This window comes from Choloepus didactylus, chromosome 27, assembly GCF_015220235.1.
Source record: "Choloepus didactylus isolate mChoDid1 chromosome 27, mChoDid1.pri, whole genome shotgun sequence".
NCBI lineage: Eukaryota > Metazoa > Chordata > Mammalia > Pilosa > Megalonychidae > Choloepus > Choloepus didactylus.
Genome location: NC_051333.1, coordinates 11,986,093 through 11,999,153, shown reverse-complemented (window position 1 = coordinate 11,999,153; position 13,061 = coordinate 11,986,093). Strand labels below are relative to the sequence as shown.

At 52.9% G+C, this 13,061-nt stretch overlaps 1 protein-coding gene across 19 annotated transcripts in view; it reads left to right on the top strand.

The window, feature by feature from the left end:
• The window catches only part of LOC119521042 (basic proline-rich protein-like), a 44,162-nt gene extending 31,657 nt beyond the window's left edge, over positions 1–12,505 (top strand). For 16 of the 19 annotated variants that reach the window (XM_037819024.1, XM_037819016.1, XM_037819017.1 and 13 more), the window contains 12 exons: positions 242–397; positions 1,284–1,439; positions 2,327–2,482; positions 3,370–3,525; positions 4,413–4,568; positions 5,455–5,610; positions 6,498–6,653; positions 7,541–7,696; positions 8,584–8,739; positions 9,627–9,782; positions 10,670–10,825; positions 12,332–12,505. In XM_037819024.1, the coding sequence (XP_037674952.1) occupies positions 242–397; positions 1,284–1,439; positions 2,327–2,482; positions 3,370–3,525; positions 4,413–4,568; positions 5,455–5,610; positions 6,498–6,653; positions 7,541–7,696; positions 8,584–8,739; positions 9,627–9,782; positions 10,670–10,825; positions 12,332–12,367 (1,752 nt within the window). In that variant the 3' untranslated portion in view covers positions 12,368–12,505. Of the gene's footprint in view, positions 1–241; positions 398–1,283; positions 1,440–2,326; positions 2,483–3,369; positions 3,526–4,412; positions 4,569–5,454; positions 5,611–6,497; positions 6,654–7,540; positions 7,697–8,583; positions 8,740–9,626; positions 9,783–10,669 lie in introns of all 19 variants that reach the window. The other 3 variants (XM_037819031.1, XM_037819029.1, XR_005214290.1) reach the window with 2 other exon arrangements.
• Positions 12,506–13,061: the final 556 nt, after the last annotated feature.

The following is a 13,061-nucleotide window of genomic DNA, read 5'->3' as shown; positions in this document are numbered from 1 at the left end:
TCTCTACCTGCCCGTTGTCTTCCTACATTTGCAGGACAGGCTGTGTCCTATGTGGGGCAGCCCTGCTCTCCCGTGACATCCTTTGTCCCCAGCTGTCCACGGGGCTGAGGAGGACTGGACACTTGGGGGAGGACACGGTGCCAGGCAGTGACCCTGCCTCATTGGGGCTCAGTTTGTCTTGGTGTTGGTACTTTTATACGTCATATCAACATGTTTGAAAACCTTCAATTCTGCTCTGCAGGTTCCTGTGGCGGCAAGAGGGCCCCCTCCTTTCCCAAGAGTGCCTGGCATGCAGCACCCCATGAGGGGCCCTCCACCCCCCATGCTGAGATTCGGGCCTCCTGCTCCACCCTGCGGGCCTCTCAGACCTCCCGCTCCACGTCCATGTCCAGCATCGGTAAGATGATTTGGACAGTGTGAGTTGTTTGCACCAAAGGTCATAGACGCTACTTGAGGCTTTTCAATGCAAGGATCAACCTGGCACGGGCACTGTAACACTTTCAACGGTCTTAGATCACCCGATGGGCTGCATCATCCTCATACATTGAACTTCTGTAGGTGATGTGATTTCTGTCTGAAAACACTTACCCCAATCCCCTGCAGGACTCCAGGCATATGATCTCCCCACAGATCTTTGTGTTCTGGGCAGGAGCTCCACGGGCAGGGAGGCAGGCAGAGAGGGCCAAGCAGGGGCTGCCGGGCAGCCCTGTTACAGAATCGACCTCTGCCTCTTCCACGCAGTGACCCTAGGCAAATGCACTCATTCCTCTCCTAGACTCTATCCTCTTGGCTTTAGAGCAGGATATTGAGATTAAACTCTCAGAGTTCTAGAATCAGAGGTGACACGTGAGAGGCCTGGGAAGGTCTCTGAAGAGGAGCTGCTTTGCATGTGTGGAGAGCAGACCTCCCATCCCTCCATTCTCTCCAGTTTCTATCTGCAAAGACCAAGCTTCTTTGGCGTTGCTGAAGGGAGGCTGGAAATAGACCCTTTCTGTCTGGAATGTATGTTCTTTAGCAGTTCAGAAATCACCTCTTACAAGTCTCTCTACCTGCCCATTGTCTTCCTACATTTGCAGGACAGGCTGTGTCCTATGTGGGGCAGCCCTGCTCTCCCATGACATCCTTTGTCCCCAGCTGTCCACGGGGCTGAAGAGGACTGGACACTTGGGGGAGGACACGGTGCCAGGCAGTGACCCTGCCTCATTGGGGCTCAGTTTGTCTTGGTGTTGGTACTTTTATACGTCATATCAACATGTTTGAAAACCTTCAATTCTGCTCTGCAGGTTCCTGTGGCGGCAAGAGGGCCCCCTCCTTTCCCAAGAGTGCCTGGCATGCAGCACCCCATGAGGGGCCCTCCACCCCCCATGCTGAGATTCGGGCCTCCTGCTCCACCCTGCGGGCCTCTCAGACCTCCCGCTCCACGTCCATGTCCAGCATCGGTAAGATGATTTGGACAGTGTGAGTTGTTTGCACCAAAGGTCATAGACGCTACTTGAGGCTTTTCAATGCAAGGATCAACCTGGCACGGGCACTGTAACACTTTCAACGGTCTTAGATCACCCGATGGGCTGCATCATCCTCATACATTGAACTTCTGTAGGTGATGTGATTTCTGTCTGAAAACACTTACCCCAATCCCCTGCAGGACTCCAGGCATATGATCTCCCCACAGATCTTTGTGTTCTGGGCAGGAGCTCCACGGGCAGGGAGGCAGGCAGAGAGGGCCAAGCAGGGGCTGCCGGGCAGCCCTGTTACAGAATCGACCTCTGCCTCTTCCACGCAGTGACCCTAGGCAAATGCACTCATTCCTCTCCTAGACTCTATCCTCTTGGCTTTAGAGCAGGATATTGAGATTAAACTCTCAGAGTTCTAGAATCAGAGGTGACACGTGAGAGGCCTGGGAAGGTCTCTGAAGAGGAGCTGCTTTGCATGTGTGGAGAGCAGACCTCCCATCCCCTCCATTCTCTCCAGTTTCTATCTGCAAAGACCAAGCTTCTTTGGCGTTGCTGAAGGGAGGCTGGAAATAGACCCTTTCTGTCTGGAATGTACGTTCTTTAGCAGTTCAGAAATCACCTCTTACAAGTCTCTCTACCTGCCCGTTGTCTTCCTACATTTGCAGGACAGGCTGTGTCCTATGTGGGGCAGCCCTGCTCTCCCGTGACATCCTTTGTCCCCAGCTGTCCACGGGGCTGAGGAGGACTGGACACTTGGGGGAGGACACGGTGCCAGGCAGTGACCCTGCCTCATTGGGGCTCAGTTTGTCTTGGTGTTGGTACTTTTATACGTCATATCAACGTGTTTGAAAACCTTCAATTCTGCTCTGCAGGTTCCTGTGGCGGCAAGAGGGCCCCCTCCTTTCCCAAGAGTGCCTGGCATGCAGCACCCCATGAGGGGCCCTCCACCCCCCATGCTGAGATTCGGGCCTCCTGCTCCACCCTGCGGGCCTCTCAGACCTCCCGCTACACGTTCATGTCCAGCATTGGTAAGATGATTTGGACAGTGTGAGTTGTTTGCACCAAAGGTCATAGACGCTACTTGAGGCTTTTCAATGCAAGGATCAACCTGGCACGGGCACTGTAACACTTTCAACGGTCTTAGATCACCCGATGGGCTGCATCATCCTCATACATTGAACTTCTGTAGGTGATGTGATTTCTGTCTGAAAACACTTACCCCAATCCCCTGCAGGACTCCAGGCATATGATCTCCCCACAGATCTTTGTGTCCTGGGCAGGAGCTCCACGGGCAGGGAGGCAGGCAGAGAGGGCCAAGCAGGGGCTGCCGGGCAGCCCTGTTACAGAATCGACCTCTGCCTCTTCCACGCAGTGACCCTAGGCAAATGCACTCATTCCTCTCCTAGACTCTATCCTCTTGGCTTTAGAGCAGGATATTGAGATTTAACTCTCAGAGTTCTAGAATCAGAGGTGACACGTGAGAGGCTTGGGAAGGTCTCTGAAGAGGAGCTGCTTTGCATGTGTGGAGAGCAGACCTCCCATCCCCTCCATTCTCTCCAGTTTCTATCTGCAAAGACCAAGCTTCTTTGGCGTTGCTGAAGGGAGGCTGGAAATAGACCCTTTCTGTCTGGAATGTACGTTCTTTAGCAGTTCAGAAATCACCTCTTACAAGTCTCTCTACCTGCCCGTTGTCTTCCTACATTTGCAGGACAGGCTGTGTCCTATGTGGGGCAGCCCTGCTCTCCCGTGACATCCTTTGTCCCCAGCTGTCCACGGGGCTGAGGAGGACTGGACACTTGGGGGAGGACACGGTGCCAGGCAGTGACCCTGCCTCATTGGGGCTCAGTTTGTCTTGGTGTTGGTACTTTTATACGTCATATCAACGTGTTTGAAAACCTTCAATTCTGCTCTGCAGGTTCCTGTGGCGGCAAGAGGGCCCCCTCCTTTCCCAAGAGTGCCTGGCATGCAGCACCCCATGAGGGGCCCTCCACCCCCCATGCTGAGATTCGGGCCTCCTGCTCCACCCTGCGGGCCTCTCAGACCTCCCGCTACACGTTCATGTCCAGCATTGGTAAGATGATTTGGACAGTGTGAGTTGTTTGCACCAAAGGTCATAGACGCTACTTGAGGCTTTTCAATGCAAGGATCAACCTGGCACGGGCACTGTAACACTTTCAACGGTCTTAGATCACCCGATGGGCTGCATCATCCTCATACATTGAACTTCTGTAGGTGATGTGATTTCTGTCTGAAAACACTTACCCCAATCCCCTGCAGGACTCCAGGCATATGATCTCCCCACAGATCTTTGTGTCCTGGGCAGGAGCTCCACGGGCAGGGAGGCAGGCAGAGAGGGCCAAGCAGGGGCTGCCGGGCAGCCCTGTTACAGAATCGACCTCTGCCTCTTCCACGCAGTGACCCTAGGCAAATGCACTCATTCCTCTCCTAGACTCTATCCTCTTGGCTTTAGAGCAGGATATTGAGATTTAACTCTCAGAGTTCTAGAATCAGAGGTGACACGTGAGAGGCTTGGGAAGGTCTCTGAAGAGGAGCTGCTTTGCATGTGTGGAGAGCAGACCTCCCATCCCCTCCATTCTCTCCAGTTTCTATCTGCAAAGACCAAGCTTCTTTGGCGTTGCTGAAGGGAGGCTGGAAATAGACCCTTTCTGTCTGGAATGTACGTTCTTTAGCAGTTCAGAAATCACCTCTTACAAGTCTCTCTACCTGCCCGTTGTCTTCCTACATTTGCAGGACAGGCTGTGTCCTATGTGGGGCAGCCCTGCTCTCCCGTGACATCCTTTGTCCCCAGCTGTCCACGGGGCTGAGGAGGACTGGACACTTGGGGGAGGACACGGTGCCAGGCAGTGACCCTGCCTCATTGGGGCTCAGTTTGTCTTGGTGTTGGTACTTTTATACGTCATATCAACATGTTTGAAAACCTTCAATTCTGCTCTGCAGGTTCCTGTGGCGGCAAGAGGGCCCCCTCCTTTCCCAAGAGTGCCTGGCATGCAGCACCCCATGAGGGGCCCTCCACCCCCCATGCTGAGATTCGGGCCTCCTGCTCCACCCTGCGGGCCTCTCAGACCTCCCGCTCCACGTCCATGTCCAGCATCGGTAAGATGATTTGGACAGTGTGAGTTGTTTGCACCAAAGGTCATAGACGCTACTTGAGGCTTTTCAATGCAAGGATCAACCTGGCACGGGCACTGTAACACTTTCAACGGTCTTAGATCACCCGATGGGCTGCATCATCCTCATACATTGAACTTCTGTAGGTGATGTGATTTCTGTCTGAAAACACTTACCCCAATCCCCTGCAGGACTCCAGGCATATGATCTCCCCACAGATCTTTGTGTTCTGGGCAGGAGCTCCACGGGCAGGGAGGCAGGCAGAGAGGGCCAAGCATGGGCTGCCGGGCAGCCCTGTTACAGAATCGACCTCTGCCTCTTCCACGCAGTGACCCTAGGCAAATGCACTCATTCCTCTCCTAGACTCTATCCTCTTGGCTTTAGAGCAGGATATTGAGATTAAACTCTCAGAGTTCTAGAATCAGAGGTGACACGTGAGAGGCCTGGGAAGGTCTCTGAAGAGGAGCTGCTTTGCATGTGTGGAGAGCAGACCTCCCATCCCTCCATTCTCTCCAGTTTCTATCTGCAAAGACCAAGCTTCTTTGGCGTTGCTGAAGGGAGGCTGGAAATAGACCCTTTCTGTCTGGAATGTATGTTCTTTAGCAGTTCAGAAATCACCTCTTACAAGTCTCTCTACCTGCCCATTGTCTTCCTACATTTGCAGGACAGGCTGTGTCCTATGTGGGGCAGCCCTGCTCTCCCATGACATCCTTTGTCCCCAGCTGTCCACGGGGCTGAAGAGGACTGGACACTTGGGGGAGGACACGGTGCCAGGCAGTGACCCTGCCTCATTGGGGCTCAGTTTGTCTTGGTGTTGGTACTTTTATACGTCATATCAACATGTTTGAAAACCTTCAATTCTGCTCTGCAGGTTCCTGTGGCGGCAAGAGGGCCCCCTCCTTTCCCAAGAGTGCCTGGCATGCAGCACCCCATGAGGGGCCCTCCACCCCCCATGCTGAGATTCGGGCCTCCTGCTCCACCCTGCGGGCCTCTCAGACCTCCCGCTCCACGTCCATGTCCAGCATCGGTAAGATGATTTGGACAGTGTGAGTTGTTTGCACCAAAGGTCATAGACGCTACTTGAGGCTTTTCAATGCAAGGATCAACCTGGCACGGGCACTGTAACACTTTCAACGGTCTTAGATCACCCGATGGGCTGCATCATCCTCATACATTGAACTTCTGTAGGTGATGTGATTTCTGTCTGAAAACACTTACCCCAATCCCCTGCAGGACTCCAGGCATATGATCTCCCCACAGATCTTTGTGTCCTGGGCAGGAGCTCCACGGGCAGGGAGGCAGGCAGAGAGGGCCAAGCAGGGGCTGCCGGGCAGCCCTGTTACAGAATCGACCTCTGCCTCTTCCACGCAGTGACCCTAGGCAAATGCACTCATTCCTCTCCTAGACTCTATCCTCTTGGCTTTAGAGCAGGATATTGAGATTTAACTCTCAGAGTTCTAGAATCAGAGGTGACACGTGAGAGGCTTGGGAAGGTCTCTGAAGAGGAGCTGCTTTGCATGTGTGGAGAGCAGACCTCCCATCCCCTCCATTCTCTCCAGTTTCTATCTGCAAAGACCAAGCTTCTTTGGCGTTGCTGAAGGGAGGCTGGAAATAGACCCTTTCTGTCTGGAATGTACGTTCTTTAGCAGTTCAGAAATCACCTCTTACAAGTCTCTCTACCTGCCCGTTGTCTTCCTACATTTGCAGGACAGGCTGTGTCCTATGTGGGGCAGCCCTGCTCTCCCGTGACATCCTTTGTCCCCAGCTGTCCACGGGGCTGAGGAGGACTGGACACTTGGGGGAGGACACGGTGCCAGGCAGTGACCCTGCCTCATTGGGGCTCAGTTTGTCTTGGTGTTGGTACTTTTATACGTCATATCAACGTGTTTGAAAACCTTCAATTCTGCTCTGCAGGTTCCTGTGGCGGCAAGAGGGCCCCCTCCTTTCCCAAGAGTGCCTGGCATGCAGCACCCCATGAGGGGCCCTCCACCCCCCATGCTGAGATTCGGGCCTCCTGCTCCACCCTGCGGGCCTCTCAGACCTCCCGCTACACGTTCATGTCCAGCATTGGTAAGATGATTTGGACAGTGTGAGTTGTTTGCACCAAAGGTCATAGACGCTACTTGAGGCTTTTCAATGCAAGGATCAACCTGGCACGGGCACTGTAACACTTTCAACGGTCTTAGATCACCCGATGGGCTGCATCATCCTCATACATTGAACTTCTGTAGGTGATGTGATTTCTGTCTGAAAACACTTACCCCAATCCCCTGCAGGACTCCAGGCATATGATCTCCCCACAGATCTTTGTGTCCTGGGCAGGAGCTCCACGGGCAGGGAGGCAGGCAGAGAGGGCCAAGCAGGGGCTGCCGGGCAGCCCTGTTACAGAATCGACCTCTGCCTCTTCCACGCAGTGACCCTAGGCAAATGCACTCATTCCTCTCCTAGACTCTATCCTCTTGGCTTTAGAGCAGGATATTGAGATTTAACTCTCAGAGTTCTAGAATCAGAGGTGACACGTGAGAGGCTTGGGAAGGTCTCTGAAGAGGAGCTGCTTTGCATGTGTGGAGAGCAGACCTCCCATCCCCTCCATTCTCTCCAGTTTCTATCTGCAAAGACCAAGCTTCTTTGGCGTTGCTGAAGGGAGGCTGGAAATAGACCCTTTCTGTCTGGAATGTACGTTCTTTAGCAGTTCAGAAATCACCTCTTACAAGTCTCTCTACCTGCCCGTTGTCTTCCTACATTTGCAGGACAGGCTGTGTCCTATGTGGGGCAGCCCTGCTCTCCCGTGACATCCTTTGTCCCCAGCTGTCCACGGGGCTGAGGAGGACTGGACACTTGGGGGAGGACACGGTGCCAGGCAGTGACCCTGCCTCATTGGGGCTCAGTTTGTCTTGGTGTTGGTACTTTTATACGTCATATCAACATGTTTGAAAACCTTCAATTCTGCTCTGCAGGTTCCTGTGGCGGCAAGAGGGCCCCCTCCTTTCCCAAGAGTGCCTGGCATGCAGCACCCCATGAGGGGCCCTCCACCCCCCATGCTGAGATTCGGGCCTCCTGCTCCACCCTGCGGGCCTCTCAGACCTCCCGCTCCACGTCCATGTCCAGCATCGGTAAGATGATTTGGACAGTGTGAGTTGTTTGCACCAAAGGTCATAGACGCTACTTGAGGCTTTTCAATGCAAGGATCAACCTGGCACGGGCACTGTAACACTTTCAACGGTCTTAGATCACCCGATGGGCTGCATCATCCTCATACATTGAACTTCTGTAGGTGATGTGATTTCTGTCTGAAAACACTTACCCCAATCCCCTGCAGGACTCCAGGCATATGATCTCCCCACAGATCTTTGTGTTCTGGGCAGGAGCTCCACGGGCAGGGAGGCAGGCAGAGAGGGCCAAGCAGGGGCTGCCGGGCAGCCCTGTTACAGAATCGACCTCTGCCTCTTCCACGCAGTGACCCTAGGCAAATGCACTCATTCCTCTCCTAGACTCTATCCTCTTGGCTTTAGAGCAGGATATTGAGATTAAACTCTCAGAGTTCTAGAATCAGAGGTGACACGTGAGAGGCCTGGGAAGGTCTCTGAAGAGGAGCTGCTTTGCATGTGTGGAGAGCAGACCTCCCATCCCCTCCATTCTCTCCAGTTTCTATCTGCAAAGACCAAGCTTCTTTGGCGTTGCTGAAGGGAGGCTGGAAATAGACCCTTTCTGTCTGGAATGTACGTTCTTTAGCAGTTCAGAAATCACCTCTTACAAGTCTCTCTACCTGCCCATTGTCTTCCTACATTTGCAGGACAGGCTGTGTCCTATGTGGGGCAGCCCTGCTCTCCCGTGACATCCTTTGTCCCCAGCTGTCCACGGGGCTGAGGAGGACTGGACACTTGGGGGAGGACACGGTGCCAGGCAGTGACCCTGCCTCATTGGGGCTCAGTTTGTCTTGGTGTTGGTACTTTTATACGTCATATCAACGTGTTTGAAAACCTTCAATTCTGCTCTGCAGGTTCCTGTGGCGGCAAGAGGGCCCCCTCCTTTCCCAAGAGTGCCTGGCATGCAGCACCCCATGAGGGGCCCTCCACCCACCATGCTGAGATTCGCGCCTCCTGCTCCACCCTGCGGGCCTCTCAGACCTCCCGCTCCACGTCCATGTCCAGCATCGGTAAGATGATTTGGACAGTGTGAGTTGTTTGCACCAAAGGTCATAGACGCTACTTGAGGCTTTTCAATGCAAGGATCAACCTGGCACGGGCACTGTAACACTTTCAAGGGTCTTAGATCACCCGATGGGCTGCATCATCCTCATACATTGAACTTCTGTAGGTGATGTGGTTTCTGTCTGAAAACACTTACCCCAATCCCCTGCAGGACTCCAGGCATATGATCTCCCCACAGATCTTTGTGTTCTGGGCAGGAGCTCCACGGGCAGGGAGGCAGGCAGAGAGGGCCAAGCAGGGGCTGCCGGGCAGCCCTGTTACAGAATCGACCTCTGCCTCTTCCACGCAGTGACCCTAGGCAAATGCACTCATTCCTCTCCTAGACTCTATCCTCTTGGCTTTAGAGCAGGATATTGAGATTAAACTCTCAGAGTTCTAGAATCAGAGGTGACACGTGAGAGGCCTGGGAAGGTCTCTGAAGAGGAGCTGCTTTGCATGTGTGGAGAGCAGACCTCCCATCCCCTCCATTCTCTCCAGTTTCTATCTGCAAAGACCAAGCTTCTTTGGCGTTGCTGAAGGGAGGCTGGAAATAGACCCTTTCTGTCTGGAATGTACGTTCTTTAGCAGTTCAGAAATCACCTCTTACAAGTCTCTCTACCTGCCCATTGTCTTCCTACATTTGCAGGACAGGCTGTGTCCTATGTGGGGCAGCCCTGCTCTCCCGTGACATCCTTTGTCCCCAGCTGTCCACGGGGCTGAGGAGGACTGGACACTTGGGGGAGGACACGGTGCCAGGCAGTGACCCTGCCTCATTGGGGCTCAGTTTGTCTTGGTGTTGGTACTTTTATACGTCATATCAACGTGTTTGAAAACCTTCAATTCTGCTCTGCAGGTTCCTGTGGCGGCAAGAGGGCCCCCTCCTTTCCCAAGAGTGCCTGGCATGCAGCACCCCATGAGGGGCCCTCCACCCCCCATGCTGAGATTCGGGCCTCCTGCTCCACCCTGCGGGCCTCTCAGACCTCCCGCTCCACGTCCATGTCCAGCATCGGTAAGATGATTTGGACAGTGTGAGTTGTTTGCACCAAAGGTCATAGACGCTACTTGAGGCTTTTCAATGCAAGGATCAACCTGGCATGGGCACTGTAACACTTTCAACGGTCTTAGATCACCCGATGGGCTGCATCATCCTCATACATTGAACTTCTGTAGGTGATGTGATTTCTGTCTGAAAACACTTACCCCAATCCCCTGCAGGACTCCAGGCATATGATCTCCCCACAGATCTTTGTGTTCTGGGCAGGAGCTCCACGGGCAGGGAGGCAGGCAGAGAGGGCCAAGCAGGGGCTGCCGGGCAGCCCTGTTACAGAATCGACCTCTGCCTCTTCCACGCAGTGACCCTAGGCAAATGCACTCATTCCTCTCCTAGACTCTATCCTCTTGGCTTTAGAGCAGGATATTGAGATTAAACTCTCAGAGTTCTAGAATCAGAGGTGACACGTGAGAGGCCTGGGAAGGTCTCTGAAGAGGAGCTGCTTTGCATGTGTGGAGAGCAGACCTCCCATCCCCTCCATTCTCTCCAGTTTCTATCTGCAAAGACCAAGCTTCTTTGGCGTTGCTGAAGGGAGGCTGGAAATAGACCCTTTCTGTCTGGAATGTACGTTCTTTAGCAGTTCAGAAATCACCTCTTACAAGTCTCTCTACCTGCCCATTGTCTTCCTACATTTGCAGGACAGGCTGTGTCCTATGTGGGGCAGCCTTGCTCTCCCGTGACATCCTTTGTCCCCAGCTGTCCATGGGGCTGAGCAGGACTGGACACTTGGGGGAGGACACGGTGCCAGGCAGTGACCCTGCCTCATTGGGGCTCAGTTTGTCTTGGTGTTGGTACTTTTATACGTCATATCAACGTGTTTGAAAACCTTCAATTCTGCTCTGCAGGTTCCTGTGGCGGCAAGAGGGCCCCCTCCTTTCCCAAGACTGCCTGGCATGCAGCACCCCATGAGGGGCCCTCCACCCCCCATGCTGAGATTCGGGCCTCCTGCTCCACCCTGCGGGCCTCTCAGACCTCCCGCTCCACGTCCATGTCCAGCATCGGTAAGATGATTTGGACAGTGTGAGTTGTTTGCTCCGAAGGTCATAGATGCTACTTGAGGCTTTTCAATGCAAGGATCAACCTGGCACGGGCACTGTAACACTTTCAAGGGTCTTAGGTCACCCGATGGGCTGCATCATCCTCATACATTGAACAGGGCAGCAGGTGTCCCTGGGAGACAAGGGAGGAGATTGTTTGTAGAGACCCAGAAATGTCAGTTCTGCAGCTGTGGATGGAGCCTTGGCCTTGCGCTCAGCTCTGCAGGGGACACGACACATCTCAAACTCCAGTGGCTTCAGGTGCCGCATAGGAGAGAGTCGCCTCCATGACACAGGATGGAGACTGTGAGAACCTGTCACGGAAGCACCAGTGGAGGGCCCAGGAGTACAAAAGACGGAGATGGGAATCTCCTGGGATATTGTCCGGAGGGTTTTGAAGAGAAGGAAGAATTGAATTGGTGCCAGATGGATGTTTCTTGAATTTGGGTAGTTGGAGCTGGAAGGCCATCACTGTTGGGGCAGCCTCTTGAGCAAGGAGTTTGACAGCAAGCGTGAGTTCCAAGGCAAGCTGCCGCACTTACGTTCACACAGCACAGAGTTAACAGTGGAACGATCTTGGCCAAAATACCTTTTTTGCCATGAAGCCTTTACTTCACAGTTTGAAATGTAGATGATTTTTTTCCCTTGGAACTGTGAAGGTTCTGGGTCTTTGAGAAAGAATCCCATGTAGCTGTGGGAAATTTAACTTGGTTCTGACAGGACATTTGATCTGCCTGAGTTTATTACACCCTACAGACTACAAGTGGAGAAAGGGTTAGGGTTGCAGGAGCAACAACCTGGATTCCAGAATGAGTCATCCTCTCAGCGCGGAACTCAAAGCCTTCACGAGCTGTGCCAGCTGAACCCCGGTCACCACGTCCCCAGCATCCTCCAGTTTCCCATCCTTGGCTCTCGGCTTCACGACCACAAACATATGCAATAGCCCGATTCTTTGCCTGTGTTCCTGCTGTCTTGGCTCCAGATACCAGCCCATCCGTGGGGTCTACTCAGAGCCTCAGTTTTGTTCTGTCTGAGGCATGGTTGATACTGGTTTCCTAAAGTCATTCTGAGGAGAAAGAGAGAATGTACATAAAGAGAGCCTCTTGCAAAATATCTGGCACATGCACACTCACCTTCTCATAGTTTAAATGAAAATATTCACAAACAACATTCATTACATTACATTCTTTTAACAATGGCTGTATACAGTCTGGGCCCCGAGAATCACACTCCCCATTTCAAGAGATAAGGCAATTCGTCTCCCATCAGATTTTAAAAAAATATTGATAAGAATGTGCACACAATTCAATACAGAGATCTCTCTATAAGATGTGAAGTGAAATATGTTTTGTCACATATAGATGCAGAACACACAGATATTCATTGGGCCACAGCAATATTATACAGGACAAAATGAATATAGGAAAAATAAGATCAGATTGAAATAACCAGGGCCTTTTTGCCTTACAGGACAGTTACACTGAGATTGAAGAAGACCCTGTCTAGGAGTCAGCAGGCTGAGGCCATTACAAACTTAGAAAATGTGTAAGATCTGTTAGGATCTGAAGAATGTCCCTGTCCCATCCTGCTTCCCCACTTTCATCTTTCCCAGGTGTTTCCCTAATAAACCACGTGTTACCTTAACCCCGTCTAGTGAGTGCTTTTGGAGGGCCAACCCCACACCCAGGTGTGCACACGGCACTTCACCCTTATCCCGTGGGATCAAGGCCAACACCATGGTGATGAGGCAGCCACCAGGTCCCCACTGGGGTGATCCTACCTGGGATAGCTCCGAGGAGGCTTACTTGGGTGGAGGAAACTTCCTTTGTCTTGCCCTGGTAGGTGGTGGTGTGGATTCTTCCAGTAAATATTCACTGAACCTGGTGCCTACCAGTTACGTGTGTGCCAGGTAGTAACTGGACAGGTGGACGGGCACCTCACCCCATGCAGGGCCGATTTCTGAGGTGGGGGGTGCATGAAGGGTCAGGAATGGCCACAAGGGATCAGTGAGGAGATGCTGCCATGGTCCAGGACTTGGCCAGTGCCCTCCCCTCACTGTGCCACTGCCCCCCAATAGCCCCAGTCCAGAGGGCTCTGAGGGAGGCTGAGCTGGGAGCAGAATTTTCTTGTCATGTCCTTGAAGCTTCCACAATCTTCCTCCAATTTCCTTGTTGAGGATGGACAGAGCAGCAGTCATTGG